The 18,455-nt window shown below is 39.0% G+C and overlaps 1 protein-coding gene across 2 annotated transcripts in view; it reads right to left on the reverse strand.

The window, feature by feature from the left end:
- BAZ1B (bromodomain adjacent to zinc finger domain 1B) overlaps positions 1-18,455 on the reverse strand; it is a 74,079-nt gene that overhangs the window by 28,412 nt on the left and 27,212 nt on the right. For both annotated transcript variants that reach the window (XR_006212267.1, XM_042970897.1), the window contains exons 6-9: positions 16,897-17,094; positions 7,178-8,879; positions 1,389-1,527; positions 765-895 (exon numbers count right to left, since the gene is read on the reverse strand). Coding sequence is in view for 1 of the 2 variants with exons in the window: in XM_042970897.1 (XP_042826831.1) it covers positions 765-895; positions 1,389-1,527; positions 7,178-8,879; positions 16,897-17,094 (2,170 nt within the window). In the remaining variant the exon portion in view is untranslated. The remainder of the gene's footprint in view (positions 1-764; positions 896-1,388; positions 1,528-7,177; positions 8,880-16,896; positions 17,095-18,455) is intronic.

The following is an 18,455-nucleotide window of genomic DNA, read 5'->3' on the forward strand; positions in this document are numbered from 1 at the left end:
CCAAAATGTCAGTAAGGTTGAGAAATCCTGACTTAACCTCACCATTTGGTTTCTTTCATTAAAAATTTTTTCTTTTAATTTCTTTCTTTAAATATTATACATATTATATATGTAAATGTTGTTATATATAATATATATTTAATATATACCTCAAGAAAAAGAGTGCCCCTCTGTATTTATTTTACAAACTGAATAGACCCGTGTAACTAGAACCCAGATCAAGAAAATGAACATCAGTATCCCTTTATGACCCTTTCTCCGTCACTTATTTTTAGTTATTTGCTGTTTCCCCTCACTAGAATTTTAGTTAAATGACATTCAGGACCTTATCTGTCTTGTTTGCTATCTTGTAGCAAAACATGAAAAGTTGGTTGGCACACACAAGATGCTCTATAAATACTGAATAAATAAGTTTTGGAAGATGTGTAACTGCCTTCTTAGCCCCTTCACCTCAATTCCAGCCATTAAGGTTCCTACAAAGAGACTTTTAAGGAACAAAGTTTGAAGACTACTTGTATAAAATCTAATACCCAAATATCCTAATATTCAAGCTCTTTTCACACTATACCTGGAACAAAATTGGTAATCATATGTTAGTTTCCTTCCTTCTTCCGTGCATTTCACATTCTCCCATCCCACTCAAATACATCTACCTAAGAAGACAATAAAGAATTCTTTCAAATGGAAAAAGTGACAGAGAAAATACAGTCCTTATTAATGACCCTACCCAAGCAAGGTAAAAGAACTGGTAGATATATACATACTTCGGGGACAGTAATCCTCATCAGGAGAGTCCGCACGGTCTTTGCGGTGATTGAATCGGTAGTCGATGCTGTCATGTACCCAGCCTTTTTCAATGAACAATCCTGGAACTTCATCTGAGAAGAGCCAGTACCTATAAATCACAACCATATATTAATAAGATAACGACAAATTATGAGCATGACTGTTAGTGGAGATGATCACACAATATCACTGAGAATTCAGATAGATACAAATGATAAAGTAAGGCACAGAATACCAACATTTTTGAAATTTGAGATTCACAGCTGTAATTTTTATAACTTCTAATATTTCTGTTTAGGTTCCACACAATGTACACATGCAAAATGTATCGCTATTTTTAATAAACTCTATTTGAATTACATTTCGCAAATCACAATAATTTAAGTTTCATATTTGTAGTATCTTCAAGAACAGGGTCATGTCTTACTTAACTTTGTAACTAGCATGTGGCACAGAAAATATTCAATAAATGTGTGAAGAGCAATTGTTTCTGACATCCATAAATAGGGAAGCCTGTCTATTCTTGGTACTTTAGGCAGTTTCATAACTAGGAACAATATAACAGCTCTAGAAGATAACAAAAATTAAGTTTAGTAACTTACCTGTTATGGTTTCGATCTGTACCAATAGGAGTCCTGCGCATGACCAGCTTTGCCTTGGCAATTCCTTCCTGGAAAGCCTTCTCGGCAGCTGCTTTGTGCTTTCGTATTCGTTCTTCTTCAGCTTCACGTTCTAGTTTCACTGTTACAGATAAAAAGAATCAACTAGATTTTTTCCCCTAATAAATTCCATCCTTACAAATTAAGTAGAATACAGAGTAGAAAGTATAAAGTCAATTTTCCATCAAACCTTATTAGTTTCCTTCTCCTGATTCTGATCTGTTATAAGAAATGATGTGCTATAAGGCTGGTTGCCCTATGTCCTTTGAATTCTCATGATACCGCAACCACCGACTCAATGCAAAATCTTTTCTCTTCAAAATCTAACTTCTTACTAATTTTAATAATCAAATTAGATTAATTCTATTAATAATTTAAAATGGAACATTAAAACAGTCCCTAAAGGGAATTAATTGATCCTCAAAATTATGAGAATGAATAAAACCAGAATAGTTATTTTGAAAACATATTTTGGTACTGAGGAAGCTGATTATTATTCAGCTTATTAGCCTTGGTGACAAGCAAAAAGAACTGAGAAATCAAGGGCGGGCAGGCAAGCACTTGTGGATAATAATCATCACTGCATACTGAATACCATTCGGGGGTTGGTTATTCAGCAAGTTACTACTGTTACAGATGAAAAAAAAGAAGTTTTACTCAATTTATTCCCGATCATTCATCCACCCAGAAATTTCCCTCAACAACAAAAGCAGCTCAGTAATCTTGTCTTTTTAGTTTTTCTATAACTGTCACAAATTTTGAAACAGTAAGTATACAGTGCTGCTATTTACAAGGCCAGAATTTGTAACACTGATCTTCTAATAATGACAGCCTCTACAGTATGATAAGAATCTGGAAAACACATCAATCTACAGGCGTTACTTTAGACAAGACAAATCTCAGTTATTTAAAACCAACATGATACTTGTTACCTTTAACAAAGTTTGCTCTCCTAAATGGAACTATGTTTGCAACAAGGATTACAGTAAATATAAGTACAAAGGTAATGATAAAAACAGTAATGGCTTCATCACAATACAAGTTCTTTCTCCTATGGCCACAAATAAACAAAAAACTCAGGGCGAGTCATAAAAAGAAGACCAAATTTAGTTTCAGAGGCTATAGAACTGAAGGAGACACTGAAAGACCTGAATTGTAATTCAAGTACTGGCCTTGGCAAAATATTAACAGGCTTTGTCCCTTATTTCTCTACATCAATTAAGAGTTCCATAAATAAATAAATATATATATATATCTCAACTGCCTTTCCTCTGTCCTGTGTTAAGATAAATATAACACACAGAAAGAAACACTTCAAAAACCCAAGAAGAGGGGCGCCAGGGTGGCGGTTTAAGCATCCGACTTTTTTTTTAATGCTTATTTTTGAGAGAGAGAGAGAGAGAGAGAGAGAGCGCGCGAGCACGTGAATGAGGGAGGGGCAGAGAGAGGGAGACACAGAATCTGAAGCAGGCTCCAGGCTCTGAGCTGTCAGCACAGAGCCTGACTTGGGGCTTGAAATCGTGGACCATGAGCTCATGACCTCAGCCAAAGTCGGGACACTTAACCTACTGAGCCACCCAGGCACCTCATGACTCTTGATTTTAGCTCAGATCATTATCTCATGGTTGGTGAGTTCTAGCCCAGCATTGGGCTCCATGCTGACAGTGCTGAGCCTGCTTGGGATTCTCCTTCCCTCTCTCTCTGCCCCTCCCTCAATTGCCCAGGCTCTACCTCTCTCAAAATAAATAAACTTAAAAAAAGAGGGGGGTGCATGGGTAGCTCAGTCAGTTAAGCATCCAACTTCAGCTCAGGTCATGATTTCATGGTTCATTAGTTTGAGCTCCATGTTGGGCTCTGTGCTGACAGCTCAGAGCCTGGAGCCTGGTTTAGATTCTGTGTCTCCCTCTTTCTCTGTCCCTCCCCTGTTCACACTCTGTCTCTCTCAAAAATTAACTAAAAATTTTTTTTTAACTTAAAAAACCATTAAAAAGAAAACTCAAGAAGAAATCATTACATTTCTGGTGAAACACAGCTAAAGTGTGATTATATATATATATATATATATATATATATATATACACACACACACACACATATATATATACACACACACACACACACGTATACATACATGTATAAAATAGTTATATATATACAATTATTACATATATAATATTACATACATATACACAATGACTATATATATAACTTTAAAACTGGAAAGTACACACATATAAATGCAATGTGTGTATCTATACATGTATATATATATACACATATATGTGTGTGTGTATATATATGTAAAAACATTCCAGCGGCCTTACTTAGTATAAACTAAAACCTGTTTTTGGTTTTTTTTTTTAGGTTTTCTTTATTTACTTATTTTGACAGAGCACAAGCAGAGGAAAGGCAGAGAGAAAGGAAGAATCCCAAGCAGAATCTGTGCTGCCAGCACAGAGCCCAATGTGGGGCTCAAACTCACAAAATGTGAGATCATGACCTGAGCTGAAATCAAGAATCAGATGCTTAACCGACTGAGCCAGTCAGGAGCCCTTAAAATCTGTTTTAAAAGAAGTATTACATATACATGAAAGAACTACTGAAGTTATTTCTATGTATCTAATTCTTAGTATCCAACTTTGACAAATAAATGGTTTTTACCATCTTCGTTTCACAAGCTGGAAACTTTCCTAAGGTTGGTGATACTGTAACAGCGATCAAAATAGCTTAAAAATCAAAAAACCCCAATAAACATAGCAGGTTTACTGTGGGTAACAGCAACTATGAAACTTATTTTGTGTACATCATAAGACTGAGCAAATAAGTATACACTGATATTGATGGATACACTAAGGTTCTCATGATGTTATAAGAAGGAAGATACAAATACAGAATGAGGGATGGCAAACCGGAACCCTTGGGTGTCAAAATTTAGGAATAAATTTAACAAAGTACAAAAGGTATACTTTGAAAACTACAAAATATTTGTTGAAAGAAAGTAATGATCTAAATAAAGAAAGCATCTGATGTTCATGGATCAGAAGACAAAATATCATTAAGAGAGCAATACTCAAAACTGACCTATCTACAGGGACCTATCTACAGTCAGTTGAGCGTCAGGCTTCAGCTCAGGTCACGATCTCACAGTTCAGGAGTTCGTGTCCTGCACTGGGCTCGCTGCTGTCAGTGCAGAGTCTGCTTCAATCCTCTGCACGCACCCCCCCCACCCCTGCTCCTTCCCTGCTTGTATTCTCTCTCAAAAATAAAACATTTTTAAAAATTTGTTTTTTTAACATTTATTTATTTCTGAGAGAGAGACAGAGCATGAGTGGGGGAGGGTCAGAGAGAGAGGGAGACACAGAATCCGAAGCAGGCTCCAGGCTCTGAGCTGTCAGCACAGAGCCCGACGCGGGGCTCGAACTCACAAACCACGAGATCGTGACCTGACCCGAAGTTGGTCACTCAACCGACTGAGCCACCCAGGTACCCCAGAAAGAAAACATTTTTTAAAAAAAGGAACTGAGGGGTGCCTGGGTGGCTCAGTCGGTTGAGCGTCCGACTTCGGCTCAGGTCACGATCTCACAGTCCGTGAGTTCGAGCCCCGCGTCAAGGCTCTGGGCTGATGGCTCGGAGCCTGGAGCCTGGAGCCTGTTTCCGATTCTGTGTCTCCCTCTCTCTCTGCCCCTCCCCCGTTCATGCTCTGTCTCTCTCTGTCCCAAAAAAATAAATAAAAAACGTTGAAAAAAAAAAAATTAAAAAAAAAAAAAAAAAAAAAGATCTCTTACAATTTAATAATAAAAAGACAACCCAATTTGAAAACGGACAAAAGATTGGAATATTCCTGCAAAGAAACACAAATGACCAAGAGGCACATATGGAGATGCCTGATATCATTAGTCATCAAGGAAACGCATATCAAAACCACAGTGACATACTAATTCACAACCACTAGAATCAAGGAGTCATTTAATAACAAGTGTTGTTGATGCAGAAAAATTAGAATTCTCGTACACTACAGGTACATCTGTATGTAAAATTGTGCACCCACTTTGGAAAATGTCTAGCAGTTCCTCCAAATAGTTGAGGATAGCGAACATATGACCCAGCAATTCAATTCCGATATATACCTAAGAGAAACGACAACGTCCACACAAGAACTTATATACCAATGCTTATAGCAGTCTTCATAGTAGCCAAAAGGTGGAAACAAATCAAACATCCATCAACTAATGAATGGATAAACAAAATGTGGTATATCCAAACAACGGAGTATCATTCAGCCATAAAAGAAATGAAAACTGATAACTACCACAACATGGATGAACCCTGACAACATTATGCTGAGTGAAAGAAACCAGACATAAAAGACCATGCATTCATTATAGGATTTCATTTATATATGTCAGAAAAGGTAAGTCTGGATGGACAGGGTGATGATAGCTAAAGAGTATAGGGTTTCTTTCTGAGATGAGTATGTTCTAAAATTATGATGAAAGTTACACATATAAGGGGGAGGGGGTGCCAGGGTGGTTCAGTTGGTTAAGTGTCCGACTCTTGGTTTCAGCTCAGGTCATGATCTCAGTTTGTGAGTTTCAGCCCCACGTCGGGCTCTGTGCTGACAATGCAGAGACTGTTTGGGATTCTCTCTCTCCTCCTCTCTCTGACCCTCCCCTACTCGCACTCTCTCTCTCTCAAGATAAACTTTCAAGTTTATTAAAAAAACACTCAGGACGCCTGGGTGGCTCAGTCGGTTAAACATCCGACTCAGCTCAGGTCATGATCTCGTGGTTCAGGAGTTCGAGCCCCATGTCCGGCTGGTGCCTGCTTCAGATTCTGTGTCCCCTCTCTCTCTGCCCCTACCCCTCCCCTGCTGGCAATCTGTATCTTTCTCAAAAATAAAAGAAAACATTAATAAAAAAAATTTAACACATTAAAAAAAACAACTATGAGTTATTCACTTAATGGACAAGTTGTATGGTATGTGAACTATTTAATAAAGCTGTTTACAAAAATGTTCAAGTGTGCCTGGGTGGCTCAGTCGGCTTAGCATCTGACTTTGGCTCAGATCATGATTTCATGGTTCGTGAGTTCAAGCCCCACAATGGGCTCACTGCTGTCGGTGCAGAGCCTGCTTCAGTTCCTCTGTTTCCCTCCCCCTCTACCCCACCCCTGCTCACAAGCATGGGTGCTCTCTCTCTCTCTCTCAAAATACTGAACATTAAAAAAAATGTTCAGGTTTGACAGAGTTATCAAAGTCCCAAATTTTTACATTCTTAAACCTTAACAAGGGAAAGATTAATACCTGAGTTGGCAACTGTGCTGAGGGCTTCAAAGACCCTGCCATTCAATTGTTGTAACAATCTTAACAAGCATGTTAAGGGAACTGAGGCATGAATAAGTAACTTGCCCAAAGGGAATACAGCTAAGGTAAGGTCTGAAACCAGGCCAGCGATTCCCAAGTTATAGGTTATTTCCACTATGGCCATTTGTGATTTTGGTCCTTTACTAAATCCAGAAAAGATGCCAATGTCACATTAATCTCAAACCATCCCTCACTGCAGAATGCCAGGATGAACACGCCTGCCAGAATATTGCCTAAGTGGGGTCTGGGTTACTGCATACAGAAATAACCGAACAACTGTGACAGAGAGAGACTGTACCCTGGCAATTTCCTTCCTTCTACTACCTTCTAAAGGGTTTCCCTTCTGCTCCCAACACAAGGCTTTCTTTACCTTTCATTTCTCTCTCCTGGATCTCCCGCTCCTTCTTGGCCTGGATGGCGAGCAGCCGCCTGCTCTTCACCGCGCTAATCATGTCTTCAGCTCCCACATCTACCTGGGGTTCAAACTTCACAACCTCTTTTTTCCTATCAGTTTTGCCCAGCCCATTCTCCTCTTTTCCATTTTCCTTGTTTCTGGCTTCCATTTCTTTCCTTTTCTGTTTCTCTGCTCTCTTCTTATCATTCTCCTCCTTCAGTACAGCAAGCCGCTCTTTCCACAACTCTGCAGACATCTGCTGTCTGGTTTCCATGTGGTCTTGCACCGAGTACGTCATGAGGATGCGGTGGCAGAGGGCCGTCAAGATCTGGAGCTTCTCTTCTGACGTCAGTTCAAAAAACTCCGAGGTCTCCAGCTTCTCTAGGAACTCATCTTGTACTTCATTATCCTCAAATGGTGCTGAATCTTTATTGTCGTCCGTGTCTGAGCCCTCGCTTTCTTCCTGAACGTCAGATTTGCGCAAGCAGAGCCGCACCAGCTCCGAGACAGAATGTAGGGTCAGAGGGATTTCTGACAGCTTCATTCCCAATTCACCATAGTCTTCTGCTATTTCATCTTGCAATAAGGTCTGTAAGAGGATGACCAACACTCTATTCAGATATAAAAAGCCACCTTTTTCTGCACTCAAGGCTTCCATGAGGGACACAGCAGTAATAGGATACTGAGCATCTGGTAAGAGGAGCCCAGAGTAACAGCTCAGGAACTCCACCACCATGGCCACGTCCCCAAACAGTGTGTTGGGCAGCCCTTCGGGGGTATCCACCAACCTAAACGCCGGAAGGCTTTTGCCAGTTAACTCTTGGTCCTCGTACCTCTTCTGCTTTTCTAGTTTCTCAAGCATTTCTTTCTCTCTCCTCTCCTTGGCTTTCTCCTTCAACTTTTCTTTCAGCTCCTCTCGTTTCTTTTTCAAATATTCTTTGCGCTGCTCTTCAGACATAGAGGCCCACCGCTTTTTATGTTCTAGAAGCTCAAAGCGTTTTTGAACAATACTTCGCAGCTCTTCTGGGAGACGAGCTCTATCTTCACTGGAGAGCAGACGAGCTGTTTTGGAGATAACACAGGACAGGGCACTCTTCTTGTCCTCCCTGTCTTTGTTTTCTTTGTAGTAGGCAATAAGGTGTAGGGCAGCAGGAGGCAGATGTTTATGGGGTTTACTAGAAGACCTGGGTGTACCCCCAGAATTCCGTGGGGCTCGGGTCATCTTCTGAGTGCCTTTGGCCATATCCAACAAAGTCATCTGCTTCATTTTGGTTTTAGGAGTCTTCAAGCCCTTTTTAGGAGATTTGGAATTACCTGTGGATTTCTGTCCATTAAGGATGCCTTTGCTTCTACCCTTCACTTTCAAAGGTTTGTCACTATGCTTCCCTGATTTCTTGGCAGGTGGGCCTTTCTTAGGAATGTGAAAGTTGGCGTGTAGCTTGTTGGGTGACATCATCTTCATCACTTCTTCCAGATGTTCTTCTGGAGACTTGGAATTCTTTGAGTTCTTCACTTTGAGTGGTGAGCCATTCAAGGATTTCTTCAAATGTACGTGACACCATAACTTGGGATTTAGTGGTGAACTCAGAGAAGAGTTGTCTGTCTTGGATTTTTTTGAAGGCTTCCTATCTGGGGATCCAGTATTCTTCCTCTTAGTAGAAGGGTTGAGAGTCATGTACTAGAATTTAAGGACAGGAGCAAAATTAATTTTAAAAACTAATTTAAAGAAGCAACACTTAAGCATCATAAAGGCCCTCTTCCCTAGCTATCCAGGTAAAGATACATATTCATTTCTGTTCAAAGACACCATGTCCCTAAACAAAGACATGAATGTTAGTTGATGTTTTGGCCCTATCAATACAAAACTGATAGCCAGACTTAAAAATCTATACTCTTAAACATTTTTGCTATGTAGCTATATGTGTTCTGTTTATATATGGTGCTAGCAATTCTTAGATATTTTAATGACATCTGTGAGCCCTTTCCCCAGAAGCAACATGATAATTCTGCATTCTATTTCAGAATCCATCTGTGGATCCCAGACCGAGGATACCTGATTTAGATAATGGCAACATCTAAAGAGTTAATAAAGTATTACTCTGGATTTCTTATCCTTTAAACCTCTGTTCCCACTAGGAACATTCTATGCTTTTAAGTAGAAAAATTTAAGTATTTTTGTCTAAATGCAGAAGCAGATTTTCTTACTTACAATACCACAACAAAAATCACTGCTCATAAACAGGGAGCCCTCCCGCCCCTGGTTCCTCACACTCCACTTTGTCCTGTCGCCACACATCGAGAACTCATTCCCATGAATACATTACTAACTATAAGCCCTCTATATTCTCAACCTCATACAATCCCCTCATGTCCTTCAAATTCACTCCCTCTAGTAGCCCAACTCTGCAATCCTTTAATCCCTGCCAGGACCTTAAATCCATTAGTTCTACCAAACTTTCTGCACACTCGCTTCCTTGTTCTTCTTACCCACATTAAATTCCGGTCAGTTGCTATAATCAATCTTGCATGAACCTCTGGTTCCCTGGCCTCTCTGCTCTACTACACCTACTTCCCCGGCCCATACATGTTCAGCTTACACAGGCATGGAATTAAAGATACAAACGCAGTGTGTGGTCTCACTTTAAATTCAGAACCAGGTACCTCAAATGCATCCTGAATACCACCCTTAATATATTCCTTATCGATTTAACATATTCCTTTAGTCCATTCACTTCCCTCTCCCCTGGACACATATCTATCTCCTATCTCCTCAAACCACCATATCCCCTTCACAGAGAATTAGTTAATAGGTTAGAACCCAGTCAACTTGTCATAATACCATGGTTTCTGTTTAACAGTGGATTTAAAAAAAAAAAAAAAAAAAAAGCTGTGGATTTTCAAATTTTAAATTTTTTTTTTTTAACATTTATTCATTTTTGAGAGTGAGAGAGACCGAGCATGAGCGGGGGAGGGGCAGACAGAGAGGGAGACACAGAATCTGAAGCAGGCTCCAGGCTCTGAGCTGTCAGCACAGAGCCTGAGTGGGGCCCAAACTCACGAACCGTGAAATCATGACCTGAGCTGCAGTTGGACGCTTAACCGACTGAGCCACCCAGACGCCCTGATTTTCAAACTTTAAAGAATGTAATTACAAAGAAAAAAGCTTGGCAGCTAAACCGTAAACTAAATGAAATAATAACCAAGCAAAGTAAAAGAGCCACTTTCAAAAAAATTCTAGTGACTAGGAGAAAGATTAGAAAACCTTTAGAATATTTGATTTCTGTTACCAAAAAGCAACTAAGCACAGAGGGCACTCAGAGACCTGAGCCTAACTCAAAGTTTCTGAGTGGGAAGGACGAACTTGACAGAAGCTGCATATAGACAGCAGCCTGGAGGCAGCTGGTAAGACAGGCCCACAGGAGAGGAGACTGCAGGTGAGGAAGCAGCTAAACACTATGGAACATGAAATGATGAGCTCCTTTAAAAAGGCGAGAAGGAAGTGCTACGAGGAGTACACCCCAGAGATGATAGGAAAGAACACCCATGCTCTTGTCAGGAGTAAACAGGTACGGTAAAATTTAATAAGCTGTACTGCAACACCAGGTAAGATTTAAACATTATGGATCTAATCACCAGAGAAACAAACTCACAGAACCAAGGCAGCACAAGTAGGAGAAATATGGTCTGCAATGAATGAGTGGACTACACCTAACATCCTCCTTTTGATTAAGTCCCCAGCTTCAAGGATTTTATTTTATTTTTTTTTCAACGTTTTTTATTTATTTTTGGGACAGAGAGAGACAGAGCATGAACGGGGGAGGGGCAGAGAGAGAGGGAGACACAGAATCGGAAACAGGCTCCAGGCTCCGAGCCATCAGCCCAGAGCCTGACGCGGGGCTCGAACTCACGGACCGCGAGATCGTGACCTGGCTGAAGTCGGACGCTTAACCGACTGAGCCACCCAGGCGCCCCAAGGATTTTATTTTTTTAAGTAATCTCTACACCCAACATGGGTTTAAACTCACAACCCCAAGATCAAAAGTCGCACACTCCACCAACTGAGCCAGCCAGGCGCCCCAAGTCTCCAACTTTTGCCTTTTACGGACAACAGGCAATTACAGATTATTGTTCCTCTAGCGGGCTGTTTTTGTTGCCTGACTAAAACTATAAGTTTTGTTCCCCAATTATCATCCTCCATATCAGCTGACAAAGAGGTTTCATAGTTTATAGAACATAAACAATATCTATCTGTAACTCAGGGGATATTTTCTCCAGAAGCAGAATTTCCCAGTCCTAGTTCCCCAGAACTAGATTTCAAAATGTTAACAAGAGTGAGCAAAGATAGCTTATGTGAGACTCCACTCTCCGCTTGGACAGTAATAGTACCAATACTCCAAAGACCACTCTACAAATCATAGACTAAGGCCCAAAACTACTCTGGCAGGAACTAAAGACAAATGTGTTAACTAAAGACAAGTTAACCATCCTCTTCAACCAGCCTTGGAAAATCTTCAGAGTATAGACATAACAGATGGATACTTTTTCTAATGCTCAGGATAACAGGCTATATTTAAAGTCATTCTAAAATGAAATTTATCACTAAAAAGGAGACTAGCGTGAGACTACGTTTCATTTTTACCATTTCAAATAGGTATCATTTAATAGGGCCTATTATATAATTTGGCCACTTCTTAATTTACTGATTACTTTTCTATTTAAAAAGTCACTCAAATGTTCATAAGGTTCTTTAAATTTCTTCTATTTAGAAGCATTATACTATGCAGAATTGATGTAAGAGCTGGGATGGCTTAGCCATGAGAGGGTCCAGCAACCCATTTATTTTTATTTATAAGGTGTGTTTTTTGGCCAAATCACACCATATAATTTTTTTTCTTAAAAATGAAAGAAATTAACTCACCCAACCCCCTCCCAACAGGCCGGCTCCCCGCGTGAGCAGTCCTTCAGTAACTGGATCATCTCAGCATAGGGCATGCTGGGCAGTCACAGCCACATGGGAGCCGGCATGGCTGGACTCAGGGGGATCTGAAAAAGTATAAAACCACTTATGTGCTAAGGGTCTCCCTATCCCCCATTCAGCATAAGTAATCTACCAGAATAGTGCACAGAGAGGGAGAAAAGAATGGACACCCAGAATAGCAGAATTACAGGTTTTAGGCAAGGCCCTTTCTAAGTGCTAAACAGGAACGCAATACTGATGAATGTCTCACAATGTGAAAGCCTTTAAGAAAAAGTGTATACAATTCTATACCTGCTCCCTGTCAAGTGAAACAAACCACCACCCCAAATAAGAAAATCTATTAAATAAGATAAAAATGAAGAAACTTTATTTATAGCAGCTCACTCTGATGCTAAATTTAACTTGATAGTAAGTGGCCAAGAGCCCTGCACTGGAAAACTCCAGCAATCTGTATTCTAACATTTACTTCTCTCTACATTCACCCCAGGAGCTGTGGTAGGAGTTTCAAGGTAACACTCACACAATGGGCTCGCCTCAATCTCTAGATGTCTTTATCAGGAAATGTGCAAAATAGGTTACCATAAAATAGTCTTAAGTACTTCTAAAGTTAACTTATTTTTAAAGTGCTTCTGCTCTAGTCTCTAACTCAAACAGAAAATTCCAAAGGCAAATTTAAAGAAAAACATCAAAACCCTGAACATTTACTTGAAACATTAATTAGGAGAGATAAGAAACATCTTTAAAAATATATAATGTCATTAAGTAATGAGACAAAATTAAATTACATCAGGTGCCTTTTGATATAATTCACTCTAAGAGGCACACAACATCAATTTTGTGGTATCTCCACCAAAAACCCATAACCTGAATGTAATTATATGGAAATAACCCTGAATTGAGAAGAAGCATCATATAAAAATAACTGGCCTGTATCCTTATAAAATGTCAAAAGTTTCTGAAAGACAAAGAAAAGCTGAGAGACTGCTCCATATCAGAGGAGACCTCAGTCTCCTAACAAGTCACAAAACAAGGAAACATAATACATGATACTACACTGGAGCCTGTGAAAACAAAAACAAAATTTAGCTAAGAAGACAATATTGGGACAAATTTCAAAACATGTGTAAGAACTGCAGATAACAGTATTGTTTCAATGCTAATTTCCTGATTTTGATACCTGTACTATACTTATGTTAGAAAATAGCCTTGTCAGGGCACCTGGGTGGTTCAGTCAGTTAAAAGTCCAACTTCGGCTCAGGTCATGATCTCACAGTTGGTGAGTTTGAGCCCCGCATCGGGCTCCGTGCTGACAGCTCAGAGCCTGGAGCCTGCTTTGGATTCTGTGTCTCCCTCTCTCACTCTCTCTCCCCCTCCCTCCCCCTCCCTCAAATAAATAAATAAATAAATAGATAGATAGATAGATAGATAGACAGATAGATAGATAAATAAATGTTAAAAAAAAAAAAAGTAGCATTTAGCCATTATATATTGATCCAAAAGCTTCCCTACTATGGGGTACCTGGGTGGCTCAGTGAGTTAAGCATCCAACTTTGGCTCAGATCATGATCTTGCAGTTCAGGAGTTTGAGCCCCCCGTTGGGCTCTGTGCTGACAGCTCAAAGCCTGCAGCCTGCTTCGGACTCTGTGTCTCCCTCTGTCTCTCTCTGCCCCTGCCCCTCCGGCTTGTGCTCTCCCTCGCTCTCAAAAATAAATATATAAACATTAATTTTTTTTTCTTAAACCAAAGCCTCCCTACTAGGATACACCAATCTAAAATAAGAGTAACAAAACACTAGAGCTGCAATGTTATTACCAAAGGGCAATGAGCCAAGATAGCGGATTTCATCTTAGATGACTGGGATCACACAAATAAATGCCTTATAAATCACTCTCCCAAGTCATTATCCCTAAACTCAACTGTCCACTGCACTTTTTTTCAATGAATGGTACTTCTTAAAGAGATGACTTCACAAGTCATCTTGTGTGGACTTCACACACCTATTATACCTATACTAAATATCACAGAACATAAAATGAGTAAGATAGCTCTTCTATTCAAGTTTTATGTTCTAGAGTTTGTAAGACCACAAACACACTCTCATTATCACAATAGGCCCTATTCGGCTCACACTCCAAAATTCCATATCCCTAAATAACTTTTTCCTCTTTCCCACCTAAGCTCTCCCTGCTGGTCCTTTCCTCAAACTACTGCTCAGAACTTGCTTCCTCTCTCCAGGTCTCCTCTCTCTCCACAGTAGCTACATTCAGCAGCCTGGGAGAATATCAAGTTCTACAAAATCCAAAGAGAAGGCAAAGAGAGAAAAACAATTTTTTCAAGCTATTGACTTTGGAATAGGCAGATCATAGATCTGATCAACGTGAATCCTCAAGGCATTATTTAAAATCTCCTTTAGATGAAGAAAGAAAATCCAAAGCATTGTTTTATGGTCTACTTATCTATGTCTTTACTGTATTCTGTCCTGGCTGAGATGCTATAAGTTCCTTAAGAAAACTACAAATAGGAAAAACACAACTTATATGCAAAACTCAGGAGACAAAATCAGCGGCAGGTCAAATCGTACAGGGAGATAAGAATTACTGTGTAGAATGGTATTGTACAGGAGTCTCAATTTCTCTAAGCATAATCACTGACTTCAGGCAGCACTTTGTTCTAAACAAGCTTACAATTCCTAACCTCAATCTTAATTATAGCCAGGTTCTATTAAGTTAGTATCTTAAGACCTCATTAGGTGATTTATTCATACACTCCTGGAATTCTAGTCTCTGGCTCCTACAGAAAGTGAGTTAATCATCCACAGAAAGTGTGGATCGGCTTTTTTGTTCTTATTAGCCCAAAAGACCTTTTACCCATAAATAATACTTAGTCTTTCTTCTTCTTCGTTTTAAGTCTTTCTTTCATGTCATTCACATACTTAAACTAAACTAAAATACATAAAAGACAGCTGTTAAGATTTAACAAGAGGAAAATATTTAAGGACTCAAATGATCCAAGGGTCTAAAAACTCATTCAGAGATGATTTTATACAGGATTTTCATACAGTAATGACAGTAATCTTATGTTATAGCCACTGAAAGCCTTATCAGAATTCCAAAACTCTACAGCAATGAAATGACAAAGAATTAAAACTTCCCCTCAGTAAATAAAAAACTTTAGTACTGATCTAGAAAAAGCCAATTGGGGCGCCTGGGTGGCTCAGTCGGTTGAGCGTCCGACTTCAGCTCAGGTCATGATCTCGCGGTCTGTGAGTTCGAGCCCCGCGTCGGGCTCTGTGCTAACAGCTCAGAGGCTGGAGCCTGTTTCAGACTCTGTCTCCCTCTCTCTCTGACCCTCCCCCATTCATGCTCTGTCTCTCCCTGTCTCAAAAATAAATAAACGTTAAAAAAAAAAAAATTTAGAAAAAGCCAATTAATTAATTTCTAATTTTCCTTTTTATGCAAATAATAAAAATTTAAAGAGCATAGGAAGAAAATGCTTGATCATGCCGGTCTGGAATAAGAAAACATGCTAAATATTAAACTATGGTTGGAGAAATAAAATTATTTCTCAATATAATTTTGTCAGCAAAATCAGTCTAAAATAATTGAAGTAATTTAATTGTATGCCTCAAGATGTGCTTCATTTTTCAAAATTGAAAGGAAGGGGAAAAATCTGTTTTAAATGGATCAGTAGCCCTCTGCCAGTCCTATCCTGGCCCAAAGACAAAGGTGAAATATCAGTATGCAAATCAGTGAAGTTGCCAACAAAAGACATATATACTCTCAAAACTTACATTAAAAAAAAATCTTATTGGAGGGGCACCTGGGTGGCTCAGTAGGTTTGAGCATCCAACTTCGGCTCAGGCCATGATCTCATAACTTGTGAGTTTGAGCCTCACATCGGGCTCTCTGCTGTCAGCATAGAGCCTTTTTCAGATCCTCTACCCCCTCTCTCTCTCTCTCCCCTGCTTGCATGCACATGCACATTCTCTCTCAAAAATAAACAAACATTAAAAAAAAAATCTTATTGGAGAAACCCTGAGATAGAAAAGACAATCAGAAATCTGAGGCCAAGGTCTTGGCTTTTGTCATTTTAGTTTCTGTTGGTTTTAATTAGACTAGCCTCAGTTCCTGCAACTGGAAAATAAGATTATGTGTATGTGTATGTAGGTATGTATGTGTGTATACGTATATAAAATACACATACACCCGACACAACATTATAAGAATTGTTTGGAAGATCAAACGAGTTGATTAAAGAAAACAAAAAACAAACAAAAAAAAACATTTTCAAGAGGGAAATGCTAGGTTTTCTACTAATCTGCCATACAAACCAATACCCATTCCAAGTCTTTTTCAAGGCTGCTGATGTATTTATCTTATCTGATATACAAAATCAGTTTTCATTCTTAGGAATTAATTTGTAAAAAATTGTTTCCTATTTATATCATACCTCATTCCAAGAAGAATCTGAGGCAAAAAACCGTGTGTGTGTCTGTGTGTCTGTGTTTTAATCAACCATAGTAAAAAATAAATCAATCTAGGAGAGATTTTCAATATCAACCCCACATCATCATCTACATAAAACAGATGGATGTCAAAATTTCTGAATCCATTATCTGATGTTAAGAGCTCAAAATCTAATCTAACTGGAGCCACTGAAGAAAACGAACTCGTTTAAGTGTTCTACCTTGCTCTTCAAAAATTAATAGTGACCTTACCTTGTATGGATCAAGTAAAAAGTCACTGAACTTGCTAGGCAGGGAATATTTCTTCACCAATTCGTCTTCTACCACCCATGGTGCATTTTCACCAGTACCAGCCCGTAATGCGTTATGCCGTATAAAGTATCGAAGTATCTCCTTATTTGGTGGGCGTTCTGTACGAATCAAGCTGTCTGCTGGCACATTACTGATGATCTAGGTTAACAAATATAAATAACTTACCACTGGGGTTAAAAGCAATTAACCACTGAGAACAAAGATTTATGTTCTTTCCAGAAAAATCATAATTCCCTCTATAAAACAGGGCTATAAACTAGATGAAAGAAAAATAATTTTCAGAGACAGAATGTTAAACACATCCCTAGGCAATTTATCTGTATGTATCAAAGACCTAAAAATGTGCATACCCACTGAACCAGCAATTCCTCTTGTTAAGAATTTAGAAATAAACAGACTGTCAACTGCTAATAAAAGGAAGGGGGGAAAAAAGGGGAAAACTACATAAAGGTACATCAGTAAGGGATTCATTTTTTAAATTAGAATACATCCATACAATGAATGAATGCAACCATTATATGCATATAATATATACATGCATATAATTATGTATATTACATATAATATACACAACCATAGGGGGAAAATGTTAATCAGGACAAATTTATCAGAATCGTCTAAGGTGCAGATTCTTGGCCCCCAAACTTACTGAATGAGAAGAATCTCTGGCAGTAGAGGCTGGGAATCTAGATTTTTTTAATAAAACCCCCTGATGACTATCATACACACTACAATCTGAAAATACTATTTTGGAAAAAAATTTAATGACATCACAGACGTTTACCATATAGTAAATGAAAAAAGCAAGTTACAAAATAGTATGTATAGAATCCTCTCTTTTTTCCCCCTAAAATTTTATTTTTAGGTAATCTCTATACCCAACATGGGACTCAAACTCATAACCCCAAGATCAAGTATCATACTTTACCAACTGAGCCAGCCAATGCCCCGACTCCTATTTTCAAAAGTCACTTAAAAGCTGGGGCACCTGGGTGGCTCAGGTCCTGATCCCAGGGTTGTGGGATGGAGCCCCGTGTTGGGCTCTGTGCTGAGCATGGAGGCTGTTCAAGATTCTCTTTCTCTCTCCCTCTGCCCCTCACCCCTACTCAATGTTCTAAAAAAAACAAACAAGCTAACCACCACTAACCACATCTATATTCACCAAATATCATCTCTGAGCACAGGATTAGAAATACCTTTTACCCTTATTTGTATATTCTATCTTCCTCTATTTACTACACGTAAACAAAGCAATTTACATTCTTCACACTCATCAGTAAGAATACAAACGATAATCAGGGAAGTGGATGAGACTCCCTAGTAATAATATTTTAATTAGCAACCCTGCTGAAGGTGAAGAAACTTAGTGAAAAACTGTATTTAACATCCAATATTCAAATATAAAGAAATCCTAACAATTTAGCAATGCCTTCACATCAACTATAAAACAAATGGAGTCAAAGTGCTGGGGGCGATTAGATGACTCAGTCAGAAGAGCA

The sequence above is a fragment of the Panthera tigris genome, chromosome E3 (assembly GCF_018350195.1).
Source record: "Panthera tigris isolate Pti1 chromosome E3, P.tigris_Pti1_mat1.1, whole genome shotgun sequence".
NCBI classification, from domain to species: Eukaryota; Metazoa; Chordata; class Mammalia; order Carnivora; family Felidae; genus Panthera; species Panthera tigris.